This window comes from Buteo buteo, chromosome 26 (assembly GCF_964188355.1).
Source record: "Buteo buteo chromosome 26, bButBut1.hap1.1, whole genome shotgun sequence".
Taxonomy (NCBI): Eukaryota; Metazoa; Chordata; class Aves; order Accipitriformes; family Accipitridae; genus Buteo; species Buteo buteo.
The window spans coordinates 16641455-16663276 of record NC_134196.1 but is presented as its reverse complement, the minus strand read 5'-3'; the positions used below and the strand labels follow the sequence as shown (position 1 = coordinate 16663276).

At 43.2% G+C, this 21822-nt stretch overlaps 1 protein-coding gene and 1 long non-coding RNA gene across 3 annotated transcripts in view; one reads left to right on the top strand and one right to left on the bottom strand.

The window, feature by feature from the left end:
* Positions 1 to 5633: 5633 nt before the first annotated feature.
* LOC142045095 (uncharacterized) lies at positions 5634 to 9060 on the bottom strand. The gene is made up of 2 exons (XR_012654528.1): positions 7558 to 9060; positions 5634 to 5848 (listed from the first exon to the last, which is right to left on the bottom strand). It is a non-coding gene; the product is annotated as an uncharacterized LOC142045095 (long non-coding RNA).
* A 713-nt stretch (positions 9061 to 9773) lies between these two features.
* The window catches only part of LEMD3 (LEM domain containing 3), a 51406-nt gene continuing 39357 nt past the window's right edge, over positions 9774 to 21822 (top strand). For both annotated transcript variants that reach the window (XR_012654527.1, XM_075058258.1), the window contains exon 1: positions 9774 to 11369. Coding sequence is in view for 1 of the 2 variants with exons in the window: in XM_075058258.1 (XP_074914359.1) it covers positions 9827 to 11369 (1543 nt within the window). In the remaining variant the exon portion in view is untranslated. The remainder of the gene's footprint in view (positions 11370 to 21822) is intronic.

The window sequence follows — 21822 nt, the reverse complement described above, 5'->3', positions numbered from 1 at the left end:
TTCTGAGAGTAACGGATGGATAACGAGAGCTTTAAAATGTATACATTATCTACAACATGTATTTAGAGACTTTTGTCTGGCATGAGTTCTTCAGAAAGTCCTAATGACAACTGCAGATAGATTTAAAAGGGCCCAGACTTTCACAGTTAACAGAATGAATGAGGGAACTTGTACAGCCAACACAATGTCAATATGAATGATGTAAAATGATGTAAAAAATGCTGAACTGTGTAAAATGTTTCCTAGGGGAAGGAGTAAGGAGTGATAGGTCCTAAAGCATGGCTTCAGTAAATGATAATTTACATAGGAAATGCTCCAGAGAGTTAGTAAAAAAGCTGTGGAAAGCAAAGATATGTTATAAAAGAAAGCTAAAACCAAATTACAAGGCACTGATAGAAAATAAATGTCACAGCGTCATGCAAAATATATGGAAGCAATTGAAGCAACTACTGTTTTCATGCAACATTTCGGCTTCATACTTACATTTATATTCTTTCAGATGATCAAAATAGGTCCAGATGTATCTAAGAATGGGCATGGAGTTGTCCTTGAGCTTAGGATAAAGGAGCATGGAAAACTTGCCTGGGTAAGAGCAAAAACAAAATTATGTTTAAGATCTATTAGATATTGGTTTCACTGAGATTGCACAATATTCTCAATGCCAGAGGGTTTAAAACATTTTATGAATAAAATCGAAACATCATTTCTAAATTATGTATGTTCAGTTGCATATGTCAAATGTAGGTTTAAGCACTAATTTAAAGGTACCATCTCGGTCAATATAAGATACAGCTGGCTAATTGGCTGTTTGTAGATTTTCATATGTTTATAACAAATAGCAGGTGTACACTAGGTTGCAAATGTGCTTGTATGATATTGAAAACTTTAATTCAAGCAATTAATAGTAGCTGTTATAGATCTTAGCTGGAAAAGTTTCCCTCCTGTATTTTTCTAGATGGTTTTTCCAAACAATTTCATTTAGATTTGTGAACGATTAGCATTTCTAAAAACTAGTCTTATGTATACCTGAACTTGGACACTTGGAAGATAAGGAATATGTTACAAAAGGCTCATTTGAAAACTTTGGTTTGCCCATCTTCCCCATTTTACTTCTTGAAACTTGTAGCAGAGTTAATTCAGTTTCCCTGGGTACTAACCCACAAACTAAGGCCTGTGTTCCTTTTTGTCCTCTCATAGTGCCTTACTTCAACTGCTGTATGTTTTCCTATTTCTGCTGTAAACAAGGTTGTTGACGTTAAATTATAATCTTCCTTTTATGATCTAACATGTTCTCATTCAGTTCTTCTATCTGTGCCTGTTTCAGCACACCTCTAAGGGTCTAAAAATATATGCCCACCTTGTTTCTGCTTATCTTATGACAACTTTTAAAATTCCATAGTCACATATTGCTTTTTTCTCCAGATTGAGTAGTGAACTGGAGTTTCATTTTTTGCCTGACTGACTCTGCAGCACAGATAATTTTCTTTTAGCACATCTTCTGTTTGTTTATAGCACATAATAGAAGTTATCCGGCATTTAATTCATTAACATGCTTTTGCTATATAATTTGCAGCTTTATTACCTCTAACCAAATACCATTCACAGTAACAAAGACATCATTCTGCAAAAAATCCAGCAAGAAGAGGACACAGGATGGGCTGGGGAGAGCACTGGAATGGAATTCCTACTTCACTCTTCTATAACATTTTCCATCTTCATTCTTAAAGGATTTTTACGAAGATGAATCATTATTTCCATTTGCCTGTGGGAGAAACTGAGTCACCTGAAGAGGAACTGATTTGCCACACAGCAAGTCCCTGGCAGAGCAAAGAGCAAATAACAAGGCTCTTAATTTCCTGCCTGGTGCCCTCATGACATTAACTCAGTTTACAGCTCTGCCACAGTCTTCTTCCTGACCTTAGCTGAGTCATTTGGGTTCTTTAGTCTGCTAACACTGAAGTGCATGTTTCATTTAAGCTTTTTTTTAAGATCACAAGTGGCTGAAAACACTCCACTAATACCTTGGCCATATACATGGATGGCTCATTCTTTCTCACAGGTTCTTTGCAGGGGAGAATTTTTTGTTCAGTGCACTGTTACATTAGGTAATATTTTATTTTTTCCTGCTGTGTTTATTTTTTCCCAGAAAGTTTTCACAAGGACTAATTTTAGTCAGGGGGTACCTGTGTCTGCAGATGATAGAAAGTGGTAAGTTAGAGGAGCCTCTGTTCAGCTGCTCAGAGGGTACCTTACCTGTGTGCTATGGGCCCCCAGTTCGTCAGCTTTGCAAATGCTATTTTCCTTTTCCATAGACATCTGGAGCACAACTGTCTGCACTCCAGATGATGTCATGGTGCAGATGAGAGGAGAGTTCACTCCTCCACCTACGGCTCCCCATGCAGCATGGATGAATAGCTGAAAAAAACCACCTTCTTTCCCCTGCCCTACCTCATCCCATATGCACATAAAGCTCTTCCAAACATTTCCTCCTGCATTCCTCCTAAGAACACCTCTGCACTGTCCTGCAAAGCCTCATGTGGTACGAAGCAGCCATTTCAGTATTTGGCTCTAAATTTGTTGTGCGTTTTGCTGTTACTACTTCTGCTGTTCCCTCTGCTTTCTTCTGTTCCTTTTACTTTCCTTACTTCTTTTTTATACTCTTTCTCCTATTTCTACTGTGTCTTCTCCCTTTCTCACGTCTGTGGGGTTTTTTTCCTTTTTATGCTTCTTTTCCACAAGAAAAAGGGAGGTGTTCCACTCTAGCCGAACCTCAGTCACAGAGGCATGGCGAAGTGAGCTGGCGAGCTGGCAGAAAGCACTGCTCTTGTCTGGCTGTGCAGGGAGAGGACTAGAGCTTTGCTGCTGTGAGGATTTCCCAGAAGTAATACTGGAGCTGGTCCAACAGTTTACAGTAAAAGGGCTGCAGCTCTAATGCAAGTGCAGCAAGGTGAAGGCCATCTGTTTTTCAGGTTAGGTACAATAAACAAGAGTGGCTTGTCAGGTGTGAATCTGCTCTGAGAAATTAAATAACATCTTTGGACAGGATGCTATGTGGTACACCCTGGGCTTGAAGGATCCAGCCTTCATATGAAGTCTGACACAGAAGAGGAGAGGCAGAGCTCTGCTCTGTAGTGAGCATGCAGAGTTAAGAACAAAAGGCCCCATAACTGCAGGACATTATTGTGGGGCCGGGGAATCAGTTTCTTGGCCTCCTTAGCCCCATTCTCCAAGCAAGATGCTCAGCAGTGCTGACAGGAGCCTGGCTCTGAAGAACACTTTACTTTGCTGCATCTGGGTCAACCTAAGAGGAGTAGTAGGGGTAGAATATGTACTGGGGTTATAGCCACCTTTTCCTGAGCAGCGAACAGACACCTTAGACACCTTTCCAGGCAGTGAAACCCGTGCGTCTCTGCTGTACACTGCCCAAACACTGGGAACAGCAGTACCTGCTGGGTGACCGGGCATATTGAGTTCAGCACCTCTGAAGGATGAATGCATCCCACTGTTGGGCTTGCTGCCGTATCATACCCCGCAGAGCAGAAGCTGAAGCAATGGGGCAGAACCCATTAGCAGCATAGTTTGGGGAGGACAGCTGAACAGTGTTCAAGGAAAACTTTCAGTGCATCATTCTCACAGAGGGGAACTGCGTACAATGACACTCACATGTGGCAGACAGCCGGGGTGTGTGGTGCATGCTAGATTCTCCCGTGACATGTGACACACAAGCCTTGGTTCAAGTAGGACCAAGCATCCCTTTAGCTGGAGATTTGGGTAACTTATCTGTAGGCCAAAAACTAGTTGTTGTGGATGCTCCTAAATGTACTCAATTTTTACGAGATAAAACAGTTCTAGAAATGCAGCATGTACTTGGCATAGGAAATGGTAGTCCTCAGGGCCAGTGGGACTTTGTTCCCCTTGTCCGTGAGCGGTTCTTATGGAGGTTTTTCCTTCCTCTATGGGAGAAATTTTCAATGGGAGTGGAGTTATTGATGGTGGAAATTGCACAGCTTAAGGAAATCTTTTAAATATGCCAGGCCTACACCACTGAGAACTCACAACAAAAGGATCGATTCAATACTCAGTAAGAAGTTGAGAGCTGCAGATACTGAGATGCTTGTGGCAGCCTGTGCTGCTGAGATGCACAAGTGTTTTCTGTAGGAACACGGCATTTTCCAAGGGCTGCTGGCTTCCTGCTTATGTATCTTGCCTGCAGTTCCGGTGGGAGGCAATGGAGGCAAGCGTGTACTCAAGAGACAGGGAATATCTTCTCTTGTGTTTGCACAGTGCCAGATACGAGAGAGCGATGAAAACAGGTCAGATCTCCAAGTGCTAAAGAAGCGTAGATAGTGATACCAATAATTGTTTGGAACACACTGAATTTAGTGCTTTGCAGCAGCCTAATGACATGGACAGAAAGCAGAATGGTGGGCTTATTCCGAACTTCTTTGATTTGATTATTTTTGTCTATTGTGTGTATTTATACTCTGCTTATTCATTGAATAAACTGAAATTAGAGCTTTGTGGCACAAGAAATGCATTACACAATTAGCCTTATATGAAAATGTAAAATGTAAACTTCATTTTTTCTGTTCAATGAATGATGGCTCTTCTTTTAAACATTATTAGATGAATGAAATAAACGTAAGTTTTCAAGACATTAGCCTTGGATCAAAGTCAGGGATATAATTGTAAACAGTGAGCTCTTTGTGGCTACGTCTACACTGCTCTTCACGTTGCCGCCAAACACGACCAAGGTCCCAGGCTAGATTGCTGTGCCTATGCCCATATTAAAGGTTGTTCAGGACATCACAAAAGAATCTCATCAGGTGTAGTCAACATGTCTGCATCCTGCATGGTGCTTACAGGTATTTCCTTAAGTAAGAAAGGTACAGGAATGTAGGAAATCAGGCATCTCCAGGTTTTCAGGGTTCTGTTGATTTCAGACAGACAGGATCCCTTCCCAGTATTCTCCTGTGGTTAAGGATGTATCTCTAGTTTTTATCATTCCTTAGACCTTGAAAATACTTGCAAGGGATACCTAATAATAGGAAAGTAGATGCTCAAAAGCCAGCATAGTGTATTGCCATGACTTTTGGCCACAACTGTGCTGGTAGGGTAATATATATATGTAGAAGTACCTCCCCCATTTCCGGGTGGCAAATATGTTTTTTTATCTAGCTAGGGTTTCTATATGTTAAGAGTAGTGCATCAATATGAAAAATACTCTGCCCGACTACCAAGCTCAGCTTCACTTCTCCTTTTAAAATTTAAACAAAGTACTCTGGATGTAATCTACTGCTAGGCTTTAGAGAATGAATTACACAACTGATTTGTCACCCACTTAGGATTTTCTGTTATGGCATGCAGTAGTCTTGTAGCAACAATTACTCTGAGATGTAACAGGGCAAGAAGGTTTTAGGTACCAACAGCTGAGTGACATTTTGATGCTGTCCTACTTATGAGATTTACCCATTCTTTCTGAGTAACTTCAGGATGGGCCTCTCAACCATTCATCTGCATTTGTGATTTCATACATGTGCCTCTCTGTAACTGCAATGTTTCTGGTAGCTTTCCCCCCCCCAAAAGAGGCTGGAAGGTAAAAATTGACTGCCATAATAAACCTCAGCTTTTAGCCACTATAATTTCTTTGTTTTATTCCTAACATCCTTGTCTCTATCGTTGTTTGGTTTCCTATTAGCTTTTTTTTTTTCTTACTATTTCTTTGTCACACTTGGTCATGAAATCTCTTGTCTTCCGAGAGCTGGCATTCTTCTTTAAGCTTGGTTCATGGGGAGTTGGACAGCTTGGGTTCACGTTGTAAAATAAATATACCTAGCCATTCCGGTTCCTGAGAAAAAAATTGAACACATAAAGCAAATTTTAGTGAAAGGCTCATACATAAACTCTCCTTTTTAATAAATTTTTTTTTTTAAGCCAGTGTTAAGGATTTGGAGTGCTGCTTTGTGGATTTTTTTTCAACATACAGAGTCAGCAGTAATGCCTCCAATGGTCCCATTAAAATGGCCAGTGCCCCGGAGTACAGACTTAATAAACTGAACCAGGAATTATATGACCTGACCAGGGGGGAACACCCAATTGAGAACACACTATTCTATGGATCAGTATAGGTTATATAAAAGGCAAAGTATTAACTGCAGGAGGGGATTCTGTTGCCTTCTGAAGTCTCAGACTTATGACCTAAGATGGGTCACTTTTAGTGACAAGAACTGCACAGCCATAGCAGGTCATCAAACACTTTGTGGGAGTGGAACTATTGTGGGACACTTAGGCAAGAACAGTACACATGGCCTCTTTGCGGGATGTAGGGTATCTAGCACACTGTGCTCATGCTGTTGCAATATGCCACCAGTCCAGCACCACATGGGAAGTGTGAGCATTAGACACCTTGTGGGTGCTCACATCTTACCCACAAATAATCAGCAATGCAAAGGCAAGAGATGGCATAAGCCCTTTGAACATTAATAGGATGATCTCAGAAAAGAAAAGCTTATCGGCAAAAGCAGACAGCCTCACATGCAGAGCGGCATGGTCAATCCATAAATGGTATGTATTAGTACCACTACACCACTGTTAACTTCAACAAAGATGGATTCACTCTCATTACAAAAACTTGCATGGAAGTTGTAAGGAGCAGAAATAAGAACTTAAAAGCGGGATGTGCAAGTGAGTCTGTTCAGAACCAGCATGGTGGCCGCAACTCTAGTATTTAAAAATTAGTTTTGTTGGTAAAAAGCCCGTTCAGTTTTATAAGCAGAAAGTTATTTCATGTTCATCATGTAGTATTTGAAACAACTGGATAAACCAGAGCAAATGTGTTCAAAAATAGATTAATAGTTTGTTTTCATCGTGAAGAATGATTTCTTCCTATGCATACTGTCCAGTTCCTGGAGTTCTGTGACTGTGTGACAATCTCCACTTATTATTAATAAAGAAAGGAAAAGCACACTCCTATTCTTCACTAACATTCACATTCATTAACATCACATTCCTAAAAGAATGTGAATGTGATCCGAGTGTACCTAAAGGCTCAAAAATCAAAAGGTAAATAGAAAGACACCAGCATTTACAATATTGTGAGTTTTACAAGAGGATCATATTTCTTTTAGATGTGACTCATGATTTCTAAATGCTTCAGGAACGCAACAATGAGTTGTATAGAGACCGGATTGCATTAGTTGCTAGAGGAAGCTGCAGTAGGAGACGTGCTAACCCTAGAAAGGCAACTGTCACTCATAGATTCTAAGAACTTAAAAAAATGCATACACATCACAGAGACTTGGAATCAGGAAGGAAAGGTAAAAGAGGTATTAAGATACAACTTCAAACCCCGGTCCAATGAGGTCAACAGAAGTATGGTTGCTAACCTCCCAAAGAACACCTTTTCATCCAATGGAAGAACTGGCAGTTTCCTGAGAACACCAGTCCTTTAAGGATAAGAGGGAAAATATAACCCAAAATGTCTTATTCAAAAAACAACAACAACCAATTTTTTCCTGACCAAGAACAGTCTCCACACTCCCTGCAGCCAACACTTACCTTTAAAAAGTATCTACTTAAAAATTTATCACATGGAGGTATTGATACTAATGAGGCATTGATATTATTGATACCAATGTGTACTATTAAAGAAATGTGGAGATTTTGGATTGGTAGTGGAAGTATCCTTACTCCAGTATCAACCAGAAGACACATTTCCAAAACATTTCAAAATATTTTGGCGCGCAGATTTTCAAGCATGACTGGGAACATGCAGACTTTTCAGTCAGCTCTTCTGTGTATTTACATGTGATAGTTTTGCCAGAGGTGATTCAGTTGTTAACAATTTATAGTATTTACTGCCCTCCTGCTGCTAAGTAAACAGTTTTGTAAACTGACTCATGCCCTTGCTGCAATAAACAGATAGAACATATGAGTTGCATTGGTAAGGATCTTCAACTCTTGTAGGACAGCATACATTCTTCTAATAGAAAGAAGGTGCCCAAGCAGGCGCTAGCCTGGAGTGTGCTTGTCAGAATGGTATCTGGTCTGGGACTGACTGCTCTTGGTTTGGCCAGTCTCATAGGCAGCCAGAGGCAAGCACTGAACCTGGAGAGGCGTATTCCAACATGTATTCCAGACAGCTGGTGGAAGCTGTGGGTTGCGTCTCAGTGAGGAGAAGGAAAGTCAGAAGCGTTTCTCATGACATTTGGGATATCAATGAGCTACTATAGATTGGAAGATAGGTCACAGCGGGCACATTTATGTGAGCTGTTGGATGTGCAATGGAGTTCATATCTAGTGTAATCTTCCTTACAGCTGGAGTTCTGTGCATTGCTCCAGTGCACAATACTGCTGTACGTGAAATGGCTCCTGTGCCAGGGAAGCAAGGAGGAGGCTGTGCACAGTGGAGCCATGTAGAGCGCACCAGTAATACAGATGCTTGTCTAGTGTTTCTCAGCCTCTGCAGAGTTGTGTTAAAGGAGGCTTAGATGAGCAACAGCATGGGTTCTGCATTCCCAGGTGTGCTTGGTCAGAAATGGAGGGTGGGGTACCAGAGTTAATCTTCACCATTCATCATCATCATCATCACCACCGTCATGACGAAAGATGGCTTCAAGCCACTCTTCTAGCTCTGTAGCCTTGGCTCGATATTTGCAACGTGGCTGCCTCACAGCTACCTTAACTCCTGCTCTGCAAATGTCCCTCAATAACAAGATTAGCAACTTCAGATTTGACATCAGCGGGGCACATCCACAATACCCTCACTGCAGCAGACTGGGAGGGGGAAAGTACTGCAGCTGGATCTTGTTTCTGGACCACTTCTGCGCATGGTGTTGTAAGGCCAGTCAGAGTTAGGTCAAAATGGAGACTCAGCCTCCTGCATTTATGATGTGATAAGCAGTAGATAGGCCCAGGGTTTTGTCATTTGGGGTGGATGGGAACGCAGAGGTCAGAAGGAGATTTTGAAGCCTCCACATGAGGTCCCGTGGCCAAAGGGCCAATTCAGAGGTGCCAGCGCACACCTCACGCTCTGAGAAACGCCAGTATGACACCTCCTTTATATTGGCACAACCCCTTTGACAAGCACGCGTTTCTGTATATAGCTAGGCAGACAGTTTCAACTGCAGTACATTTCAAAGGCTGTCTTTTCCCGAAGAAAAGAGCAAAACACATCCAGGCCGCTGCAGACTTGACGAGGGCGGCGCTCAGCCGCTGCCAGCGGGGCTGCAGCTCCCCAGAGCACTCACGCCGCTACGCTTCCCCCGTCCGACCCTCGCCGCCGCGACGCCCCGATGCCGGACCGTCGTGAGGGAGAAAAACGAGCCAGCGCACGGCTGGAAGCGAGCGCACCGCCTGCCACCGTGGGCCCGGGCCCGGGCGAGGCGGGCCGCGGGCCCTTCGGCTCCCCTCAGGCCGAACCGTCAGGCCGGCTCTGTGACCGCAGGGGGCTGACTGGCGTCCGGTCCGACGCTTCCCACTGCCGTCTGTCTGCAGGTAACGGGGCGGTCGGCGAGCGGCCGCCTCCCCACGCCTGTTTACAGCGCCCTTCTGACTGGATCTGCCCCGCCCGCTCCACCGGCGGCCGCCCGGCCCCTCGCTCCGGCTCCTGGGCCCGCCGCGGGTACGTACGTGCGGCCGCCGCCGCTCCCGCGCCCGCCGCCGCGCCAGGCCCCGCCTCCCCCGCCCCCCGCCCGGCCCCGTCGGGCGGCGCCCGCGGGGTGACAGGCAGGTCTAGGCCACAGCCGAGTGCGCACGCGTCAGTTCCGGCGGGGAGCGCGGCGCGGCGCGTGGGTAGGAAACGCCGCGGCGGCGGGGCGAGCGGAAAATGGCGACGGCCGCGCAGCTCACGGACGAGGAGCTCTTCTCGGAGCTGAGGCGCTTCGGCTTCTCCCCGGGGCCGGTCACCGAGAGCACCCGGCCCGTCTACCTGAAGAAGCTGAAGAAGCTGCGCGAGGACGAGCGGGCCGGGGCCCGCGGCGGCGCCAGCAAGACCCGGAACAGCAACAACAATAACACGGGGGCCGGAGCGGCGCCGGGCGGCGGCGGCCCCGGGCGGGCGGCCCCGGGCGCGGGTGCGCGGCTGGTGGGCGCCGAGCACCCCTACCTCCCCGGGGCCGCCGCCGGGAGCGGCCGGAGCCGCGCGGCAGCCCCCGCCGCGGGCGGCAAAGTGCTGCTGGGCTTCAGCTCGGACGAGTCGGATGTGGAAACCAGCCCCCGGAGCCAGGCCGGCGCCGGCGGCCGGAGGGAGCGGGCTTCACCCCTCTTCCGCGGCCCGAGGCCCGCCGCCCCCCACGGCGCCGGCGGCGTGAGTAGCGGCTCCCCCCCGGAGGAGGCGGCCAGGCGGAAGCCCAGCGCCTGGTGGGGGGCGGCGGCCAGGAGAGCGGCGGCGGCGGCGGCTCAGGGCGTGAGGGGGCCCGGGGACGGCGACGAGGAAGGGGGGGAGGAGGACGACGAAGAGGAGGAGGAGGAGGCGGAGAGCGAGCAGCAGCGGTGGAAGAACCGGACCGTGAACGGTAACCGGCTCCTCCCCTACGGCGGCGGCGGCAGGGACAAGTACTCCGACTCGGAGGAGGAGGAGGCGGCGGCGGGGGCGAGGGCCAGGCAGCAGGTACCGAAGGAGGAGGCGGCGGTTCGCCGGCCCAGACGGAGCCTCAGCAAGTCGCCTGCTCCATTCATAACAGGCAAATGCGCTGCAGCCGGCGCTGGCGTGATGGAGACGGGCCAAGAAAGGGCTGGCGGAGGCTGCGGTGCTGCTGTAGTCGTAACGAATGACAGGGCGGCGGCGGCTGCCGGGAGTCTAGACAGGGGCAGGAATCGGGAGGAGGAGGAGGAGGAGACGGCGGGGGGAGGAGGAGAAGGAGGATGTGAAAATGTGGACTCCGGTCCTCCCAGCCCCAGATACCGCATCGGCCTACCTAAGAAATCCCCTCCGGTGTTGTTGCTGCCACCGCCGCTCACGGAGGTGGACAGCGGTAAAATCACTGACCCTCCAGGCGCCGTTAGGAAAGCGACCAATAATCACGTTCTCAGCGGTGCTGCCGGTAGCTATAATGTCGAATCCAGGATCTATTCAGCTACCAACAGCCTTCCCCCGGGTGGAACCACCTCCTCCCTTAGACTCAACCACTCCAATCATACGGGTTCAAATCATACCTACCTGAAAAACACCTACAAGAAGAATCTCTCAGAGCCCGAGGAGGAGCTTCTCCAACAGTTCAAAAGAGAGGAGGTATCCACCACTGGAGGCTTCAGTGCACATTACCTGTCCATGTTCCTCTTAACTGCTGCATGCTTGTTCTTTCTGATACTGGGATTCACATACCTGAGAATGAGAGGTTCTGGAGTAGCTGAGGATGTGGGAGCCAACAGTAAGTATTAGGTGAAGGGTAAGAGCAGTTTCTTTCTGCAACTGGATATACAACTGTTAATTCACCTTTGTGTTCCCAGACATCCCTTACTGAGCAATTCTGGGTTCCACCTTGGTATAATCTTTCTACGTAGGATGGAGTGCAAAGAACTTGTCTCGCATTAAGTATTATACCTTGCCAGCTGGTGTAATGAGCTTGCAAGACATTTGAGGATAAACTCAAATCCTGGCATTCCCTGCCGTAATCTGTTGATACCTTGTTTTCCAGCATGTTTTCTTCAAAACGCAATTTTATGTGTTCTGTTCAATACAGCAGATATATGGTTAATACAGAATTGAAGAGTTAAGGCTTTATGCTGGTCTCACAGAAGTAATTAATGCACATCTAGATACCTGGGATTCCTGCAGGGCTGAGATTTGACTGTAGTTGTTTGGTAATAAAGCAGGTTGTTTTAATTTATGTGTACTGAGGCTTGAAAAGGATGCTAGGTTGTGATGATGTTACACACTACAGTGAACTTTGTGCAGTGAATGCTGGACCTATTGTGTGTTGTTTTCCAATAAGTACTCTTTTCTAAATTTAGTTGAGAGTATGTTTTTATACATGAAATGCTGTTGTGCTTTAGTTTGAATTTGATTCTTTTTTAAATCCTGAATTACTTGGGAGCTTCTTTAATATGTGAAAGTGACTTCTTGGAATGGTTTTAGAAACTACCATTTTCTAGTCACAAAGCATATGAAAATGGAAACGTACCACCTAAGGGTGGTCATTCATGCTAATTTAATTCTTGGCTGCTCTGAAATGGACAGTGGAGATTCTAACATCAGAAAGAAAAATCATGCCATTACTATCTTAATTGCTCATCAGGAGCAATGAAAATTATGCAAAAAGCTAATTTTGGGACGTGAGAGCATTAGAATGTCCTTGGGGACGTGCATTTTTCTTGAAATGGTTGAGGAAGGCGTTTAGGGTGTATGTACGTGCATGTATTTTTTCGTATAGATAGTAGTGGATTTATGTACTTGTGTGTGGGCATGTATACAGTGCCTTGTAAGGAGTGATCCTGCTGCTAGATTGGGATCTGCTAGATGTTACAGGGCAGAAATAGCAGTGTGGGCTGGTTTTTTTCTTTTTTTTTTTTTTTCCCCTCCCATTCGAACGTTATTCATTACATTATGGTAGCAGACGAGTTCTTAATTCTGTTTTGTGCTTTTGGGGGGGGGGGGAGTAAAGGATTTAGTGTTTAGGAAGGACAATAGCAGCAAGGACTTAAACATTTGCAGTGGTTTCATAGCTGTCCACGTGGCTCTTAACTACTGTTTAGTCTTGGTTTTTGGGAAGGCAGTGAACATATGCAGGTGGGCTAAAATTAGATACAGTGTAGTGTGTCTGTTGGGACTACTCATACTAGTGTTCTGTGGTTAACTTCTGGCCATAGCTGCTAGAGACATCAGCACATAAGAAAATTTATATATATAAGCTGTGTAATTCTGCAAACATTTATTAGATATTTTTCTCCCTAGTCTTAAAATCTGGTGATTTTAATAGGGCAGAAGGTATGTCTGTCAGCCTGCTGGGGTAAACTTTCTGACTGTCAAATTCAGTGGTTGAGTTAAAACTCGCCTGCCACGCTGATTGATAAAGCTGAATGTCTCAGCTATGCAGATAGCAATCCTGTGGAAAGAAGGCCACTCTGAACTTTTTGTCTTGGAAGAAAACTTTGTTTTGAATGTGTGAACTTCCCTATAGAGCATGTGGGATCACTGTGTTGAGTATATTGCTCTTAAAAAGCTAACCCAGCTGGAACTGATACACAGGGAAGATTGTTCTCTTCTGCTGTTTTGCTTGGGCTAGGATGCCCAGCCAATGGTCTGGTAGCCCAGTGTTGCTTGGTAGTCCAGTTAAGCCAGTTCTTGGCCTGTTCTTCTTTGTTCTGTTTTCAGTGGAGCTCCTGAAAGTGGATTTCCTGAAGATTTGTTCTGTCAGTGGCACTCACGTTTCATCTGTCCTCCTTTGTCACAGCCCTGGGCTTTGCAACGTAACAAATGGGAACAGCGGGAATAGTACCCATTGGAAGAAGCAAACAGCAGGATTTGTGGCTAGCTTCTTTGATAGGAAGAGGAGCAGGCTGCTTCTAAGTAATGTGGAAATGAGCAGGGAATTACCTTGCCCATACGCTCAGCACGTGCTCACTAAATTCTTACTCCTCAAATGGGCATATGCAACAAAAATATGGTAGGTCTGTAGATCAGGCAAGAACAGACAAGACAGGCCAATAAAGACTGATTGCTACTGGGAAGGGAAAGAACCCTGTCTTCTTTTGTACACCCAATATCGGCATTTACAGTATTTGTCAGGCTGTAATCTGAGAAGGAGGAGGTGCGTGTAATGAGGGAGGCTTAAAACTAGGTGTTGGGGCTGAATTTAGGCCAGGTAAAATAATATAGGTGAGAAGATTCAGAAGAGGATTGTCGCTTATATCATGCATAATGTTCAAATGATTTCTTACTCAGAGCTCTGAAATAGCTATGAAGTCCTTTAGTTTTTCTGCACATACGGCATAAAATGTTCAAAGGCAAATCAGAATTGGGCTAATTCTTCTGTATCTAACCTACATATGGTCACTTGAGGTAAGGTTTTTATGCATTTAGCTGTCTAAAATGCAGCTAAATATCTATGGGGCTTTTCCTAAAGCATCTTAAACTGTTGATATTAAACTACTTTTTAAGTTTACATAAAAGATGAACTAATGCATAGGCGCACATCGTGCTTGCAATCTCTGACAGAGTTGTATGTGAAAAGAAAGGTCATGGGGGGGGGTGGGCTTGATGCTGGTAACCTCATTCATGAGGCTCTGGCTGTAAAGCATGTTTTGCTTGCACCTGCCTTCAAAATACCATGGAATTCTATCAACTTCTTGCCAAGCCAGCATAGTATTTTGTCAGGAAAATGGTAGGTTTGACTTTAGTCTACTTCCTTAGGGTTCTTCAGACCCTGAAGAGTTGGATATCTCTTCCAACTTATTTGGTTTTGTTTTGTAATGTTATTGTGAGCATCTCAGGTAGCTGCTCCTGGGAGTTAGTTCTAAAGTTATTTTTCATGGAAAGTTGTTAACGATATCGGATCAGTAGATGTTGCTTTCAGGTCTTGTTTACTTTCTGAAAGATGAGGGCACTAGTACTACGTTTAAGGTTGTGATCTGAAATAGGTTGTTTTTAAGTTACTCTCACTGTTTCTGCTCCAGTACTTTGCCTGGGGAGTAGATGATTTGTGAAAAACCACCACCAACAAAAAGTAATCTTTAAACTTTAGGTAGGTCTTGTTTAAAATCTTATTAGGAGAGGCTTTTGAAAGTGACATCTCTTGCTAGCAGTTTCTGTCTTTCTATGATACTTGTTACAAAACAACTGCTAGGAGGATAATCCTTACTATATTTGCTACTACTTGTGTTTTTGAAATGTTAATTCAGGCAGACTTAGCAGTCGTGTATATTGCAAGTGGAAGCTTATGCAAATCACAATTCTAAGAGTTTAATTCTATTCCATTGATGTTCCTTTGTTCTCGATTTTTAAATCTCTCAGGTGTTAAAACTTCTATGGAATTTTATGCAGGGTGTTTCATTGTTAAGAAGTTAGACTTGCTGTATGAAAGACAAGAAGATGACTGTTGCGCTCACGGGCCTGCAAATTACTATTAAGGTGCTGTGGTATTTCACAGATTACTGTTACAAATCTACTTGCCTTCTAAGATCACTTTCTCAGGAGAGTCTATCTTCTTGACAGTGTTGGCTTCAATGGAAGAAAATGAATTCTGGATAAGAAATATTTATAAAAGAGGAGATAGTAAAGGGAGGAAGCAAAATTAAAAGATTTGGAGAGTTCCTTTGTTGTGTGGCTATTAATGTTGCTTGTGCTTTGCAAGTGATACTCTGACTTGTATTTGACAATATAACAACTTCTTCTATCGGCATGTTAGCATATAGCTCTGTTTCACTTTCTGTACATTGCTTTAAACTCTAGTCAGCAAGTATTTCTCATCTAGGTGATACAAAAGAAAGTCCTGATGTACATCTTAAAGACTAAAGTCTCTTGTAGCTGATCTCACTTCTGTGGTTTGGTAAGTTTTGGATCAAGATCAGTAGATCAAAAAAAACCCCTAGGCTGCCTTTGTAAGGTAAAGCCAGGAAGAATAGTTAAATTTCCGTAGGATTCTTGACCTTTTTGAACTCTAGTCTTCCTTATGGTATATCAGAAATAACTCTTAAAAATGTGGAACAAACTTAGCCGAGACCTGTACCCAGGAAACTCCAAATAATTGTTACATAGTGTGAAATAGTTCACCTTGGCTGACAACTTCAAGTCCTTCCTAAAGGATAATAAACAGTCTACTTGCCTTTGCAGCAGATCTGTAGTATAAAGTATAAATAATGAAAATTGCTCATCAGTATTTGAAACAAAAATTATGCAACTTCAGAATTCCTGTTTTTAGGGAAATAGCGGTGTTTGGTACTTTGTTCAGAATATTTAGAACTAACTAACTTGGCATTCATACCTTAAATGTGCTGCTGTTTGCAGATGTGTACAAAACTTTCCTTATGCCATGACTTTAGATATTCTTACAATGACCTTTTTTCAATGTTCCTGTTGTAGGCTATGCTTTTTTGTGAAGTAAGTCGTGGGAAATTGGAACTAAAATTGCTTGCCTGGGGAGTAGGGATGCAGAAGAGCTCTGGCAGGATCTGTTTTCACTAGGTATCAAAAACTAATGGAAAGTTTGCACTCCATTCCATAGCGCATGGTAGTTTTCTCAAAAGAAAATTTGGTTTCTGATCTGAGAAAGTTAAAGGTGATCTAGGATCTGAAAGCAAATCTGGTTGCAGCTTTTCCATGTTTATAAAGCATTGCAGACTAGAAAGTAGTGGGAAAGCAAACTTGTGTTTCTTTTGTTAAGAACCTCTGCCAACTCTAATAGTGTTCTTCAAGTGCAATGCAGACTTCTTTCTGTTTAGGACAGATGCATACAGTGATAATGGATGTTAAGGAAGAGCCCACGATACCCAAGGACTTAAATTTAGCATTTTAGGAGCCCCGCTTTGCACTGTTTAATAAAGTATCCCAGTACCAGAGGAGAATCAGGCCTGCAGTCTTGCTATTCCTGGGGACCAGTTGTGTTTCTAAAAAAATCATTTACATTTAACTCCTGTTGACATCTGTGTTTCATCTGGGAGTAGTAGGTCGCAAAACTTTGGCTTGATTGCTAACCCAGCTAAGCTGGCAGGAGTGCTAGCATCATACCCAACAGATCCCTGTCATGCTTCTAGACTTCTGCTTCAGAAATAGCATGAATGTGTGAACAGGCCAGAGCTGCTGTTTGAGAAAGTTGTTTGGTCACTTAACAGAAAAGCTTAGGCAAGTAAATTAAGCAAGTACATCAGTTTTTGTTGACGAAAGTGCTGTTCCAGTGCTGTGAAGAAGCACAGAGTCCAGTGTAATCATGAGGCATATATTCCTTACACCTTTAAAGTTCTTCTAGGCATTTGTATTCTCTGGTAAAATTAGTTTTCTGTTGGGATTTGTGGTAGGTTGAGGGGAGTAAGCTGACTGGTTGAAAGATTGTGAAATCAAGCTATATTAAGAAGAAAAAGTGATTTTTCAGGGGACTCGCATGTTTTCTAAGAACTTCAGTAGTAGTATCTTTGTCTTTGCTCTTCCTTTCTTGGCTCCTACTGTTGTTGCTGGTAGGTGTAGAGTTGTGGGAGAAGGTGGCATTGCCTTTGCTGTGATTGTAATAAATGAGGTCATGGTGTAACTCTGCCACTGATCAAAATAACCATGATGGCTTCTGTCCACTGAGGAATTCTGATTTAGAAAAACTTGGAAAAGGAGTGGTGTTACTGATGGAAAGCAGCATACTGATGGATGCAAGGACAGATTGAAGAACCACTGCACAACTTAAAGCTGGTCTCGTATAGGTTCCTTCTGTGTAGAAGGTTTGCTCCAGTTTATAATGTCTGATGTTGAGTCCTATACTATCCACAATGCTATTTAGTGTTGTTTCTCTCCTCTGCTGTGTGTTTGCTGTCTACTGTGGAGGGTGAGAGGGTAAGGAGCAAGTGAGTGTGGATGCATGCTAAATGTGAAACAGGCAAATGTGGTGTGCCTGCTGGGGCTAGTTTGTTGGAGGAGATGTGCTGTTATGTCTGGTGTTGTGCAGAGATGAAGTCTTCTTTTTGCAGAGGAAAGGATCAAATTTTCTGCTTACTGAGGGTTGTATTGTAACACAGGTATTTTGAATAAAGCTGCCTTTTTAGAGTCTTAAATTCCTTTGGCTGCTTTGGATGAACTCTGAGTGACAGACTGAATTGATACAGAAGACTGTTTAATGTGGGGAGGAGAAGAGGTAGGGGCTTAAAAAGAGAGGTCTAACATGGAATTTAAGTGGCATTAAAACTTACTAAGTAATCTACAAGATCCGTTGAATTCTAGTGATGCTGTAGTGGGTAAGTAAGAAATAGGTCTGTTCATAAATGAAGAATTGTAAACCAACTGCTAGGCCAGTTTTTTCCTCTGTCTTAGAGAAGGCCATTTGCTTAATTAAAAATTGGAAGGTAGCTTGTTGGAAAATATTTTTTTATATACATACCAAGACTTCCTTCACACTGCCTTTATTCAATTAAGTCTTAATACAGGGCTTATATACAGGTCACATCCCCTTAACCTTTTCTGTGTTGAAAAAGTACAAGACACTTTTATACTTGAACTCATGGAGTCTTGGGTAAACGTGGCATCAGCCTGTCCTTGCTAGGTAGTCAACTGAACTTCATCATGAGAGGACTGCTGGGATGAGTTGGATAAATGTAGTGTTACTCCGGACTAGATTTTTAAGGCCACATCTGGATCTTAATTTTCCTTTTCTCCACAGAAAAGAGTTTCTTTGAAAGTCAATTAAATCTGTGAATTGCTTCGTGGAGAAGCCTCAGACTGTCCATTAAATTCATAACCGCTTATGTTAGCTTTTGGATGTTTTCAGTAGGCTGTGTATCAAAGCCACTCACCTTAACCATCTGTCCCCTCAATACTTGTCATCTCACTATGTAGTTATACAATAAAATATTCCACAGCACACTCATTCAATAATACTTATCCCAGAGTCTGTTCAGTATCATCAAGCTGCCCAACATGAACCCCTCGTGTCCAGTGTTCCTGTATCTCACAGCACAACTTCATCAAACAAATTTTTATCTGAATGTTTAGTTTTTGGTCATAAAGAGCAAAAGTCTAGCTAGAACTAATCTGAAACCTGTCAATAGATATTGAGCAATGGAGCATTTACTGTGAATGAGGGATTTCAAATATCAAAAGGTAGTTGTGTGGTTTGGTTGGTTTTTTTTGCTTTGATTTTTTTTGTGTTAGTATTGCCTGAAACAGCTCTTGGTTGTGGTGTGTGGTGGTTTGGTTTTTTTTTAATTCGCAGGATATTTTCTGGGAAATGGTAAAACATTCATCATGAAATTTTCTGTTCGTCTCTGGCATTTGACCTATATCTGAAAGTTCAGTGGGCTGTTTGTTCTTTTTCAGGTGTATGCTTCAGACCACCAAAGAGGGTATTTGTTAATTTTTTTGAGTGACAGGCTGGGGGGTGCATGTGTGACAAACCCCTGAGATGCCTCATTCAGGCTATGGAAATCCACAGTGAAACCGAATTATTGGGGAGGGGCCTGTCTGGCAGTCTTGCTTGTGCAGTTTCTCATTCTTGCAAATTCCTTGGAAAGAGTTTACTGTTACTTTGTAAATAAGAGAAAATGATTTACAAAATTCCTTGGTGGGATCTTGAAGAGGAGAGTGTGATGTCAGGTTCATCTTAGTCTGGTTTTATATTGGTTTGCACCTGTTGTATGATCCAAGGAAGCTTCTGGAGGTAAAAGGCATAGTGTGTTTCAAGGAAAAAGCTGGAAAGGTGTGTGTTTTTCCTTTTTTTTTTCTTTTTTTTTTTTTTCAAAGGAACTTTGTGCTGTCTTGGGGAGACTTTGTCTACCTGACAAAATGAGGTTAGAGGTGCAGGTTTCCTTCTGGAGAAGGAACTAGTCTCACTACTTGTTTTTGGGTTTTGTTTCTCTTATCTGTAAGCATGTGAAGTACTTCTTACGCAAAAGCAGTTTTGGATAAAGGTGTTCCTAAATCACTGTGGGAAATGGGTAATCTGAGCTGTATCTAAAGAATATATTCATGTTTGGGTACTTCATATTTTGTGAATAATATCAAAAAGAACATGTGTTTGCTATAAACTTAGGAAAAAAAATAAAATGGAGTGTTGAGAACATCTGAAAGAGCCATACTGTTGTACTGTATGTACAGTGTCCTTTGAGCTAGTTGTTTTTCATTTCTCATTGAAAAACAGAAATACCAGCCTTTTAAGTACTCCTGAGAGCTCATTCATTCAGAATGGGCAGGTGTATATGCACAGTCTGACTTGGTGATCCTAGGTGTATTATGACTGGTGTCTGTTCAAAGTTTGACTTCCATCAAAGGTGGTACTCCCTGCAGAAATGCTGTAGATGCTTTTTTTAGCTTGTTTACATTGAGCACTAATGTGTCTGTGTACTTTGGAATTGCATAATGCAATGGCTAATGCATTTTTTGATTTATAGCTTTACTGTATTCTTTCTCTTGACCTTCAGCTAAAGTTGCTGCTTATGAACTAACAACAAAAATGTGCAGATTGATTACAAGTGCACATGAAGTAGGGGGAAAAAAAACAATGGGATGTTAAATCCAGACTTGTTTTATTCCTCTCTATAGGATGTGTAGTATTAAAGTAATTTCTTTGGAGGGAGAGCAAACTGTGGAGGGAAATTGCATGAAAGTAGCACCCCTGGTCCTGGTGATTTGAGGACCAAAGGCCAAACAGGGTCTGCCTATCCCTTCTGTAAGGGAATGAATTAGCGTGTGATGTCCTTTGCCATTCAGGAGATGGGAATGTACTGAGCTTCTTACGCAAACCCTGACATCAAACTACTAGCTATATGGCCAGCTATACTTCCTTAAGCATGACGTAAATGGTTTGAGGAAGAAGAGTTCAGATCTTGTTTTGTACAAGCAACTAGCTTTGTACTACTAAGTAGTAGTGACTTACATACTACAGAGTTTTCCTGTATCTACAAATAGTCAATGGTGTGGTAAGGTTTTATTGTCCCTGATGTTTGAGATCTCAGCAAGAGTCACTTGTTCTTCCTTTCCATCCTCTTTTTTTGCTGTTTCTGTACAGCAGATGAGTTTCTTGCCAAGATAGGTTCTTTATCCTCTCTAGATCCACCTGGCTCAGGAGAATTGCACACAGTACTGCTAGAAGATTTGTCAGCTTAATCCACGAGCTGATGATGTAACCCTTTAACTAATAGGCATAACCTGTTTAATTAATAAAGAATTATGATAACAATATTGGAAGCCTTAGTTCAGCAGACTCTTCAGCTGAGTATAGGAGCCATGGCAAGGCAGATAATGGTGATGTATGGCTGTGTGGTAGTCCAGTTGTTCCCTTCAGATAATAATTCTGATTTGAACCAGCCAGTTTCTGCTATCAAACAAATGCAGCTGGTATGGCGGACAGCCTGGAAGGTTAGCCAACTCTTCAGAGTCTTAGTCCAGCTGAGTAACAATGGAAGTCGCTGAATACTGCCTACTTGTACTCACTTCCAGTCAAGTGGTGTTACGTCTTGAATTACTGCTGCGCTTATCCTGGTTTTGAGCTCTGCAAACTTCTGCTATGTGTGGTGGGCAGTTTTCCTTCTTCTATTTAGCTAATATGGATACTTGTGGTAAGCTGGCTGCTGCTTCCTCTGTGAAAGCTCATCTTTGTCATGACAGGAGACCTGCTAGCAGCTACCTCTGTATGTCTTGCATAGAGTAAGCTCTTTTTTCTCTTTAGGATACACTAGGGCACCTATTTTCAGAGTTTTACTGCCGTGTTCAGGCTTTGTATAGATCATTGTTTGGCAGTTCTCCTGCTCTTGGTGCAGCAAGCAGTGATAGACCAATGTGTGCTGAATGGTTAATAGGACAGAGGCACAGCAGAAGCCCAGTTTTAAGTATGAAAAATCACTATGTGATCTTTATCTTGACTTTGTTAGTGCATTTGCTGTCATGATTGAAGGTCTCTCTTAAGAGTTCTCCTGTTAGTGTTCTCCATTTGAATGTTATCTTTGGATGCTGTAGACTGTTCGTACTATTATAGTATATTACTAATACTTTGTAACTGAAGTCTGCCTGGAAGGAGAGGTTATAAGTGGGTATTTTCACAGGAATCCTTCCCGCTTGTACGAGATCACAGGAGTGTTTCTGTCCAGCCTGGGCCCCATGGCAATGACGGTAGATTTAATATTTAACTGCAGATTCACATTGATTCTTAAACCTTCTGTGTTTTAATAACACTTGCTTTATGAGTTTGTTTTCCATCT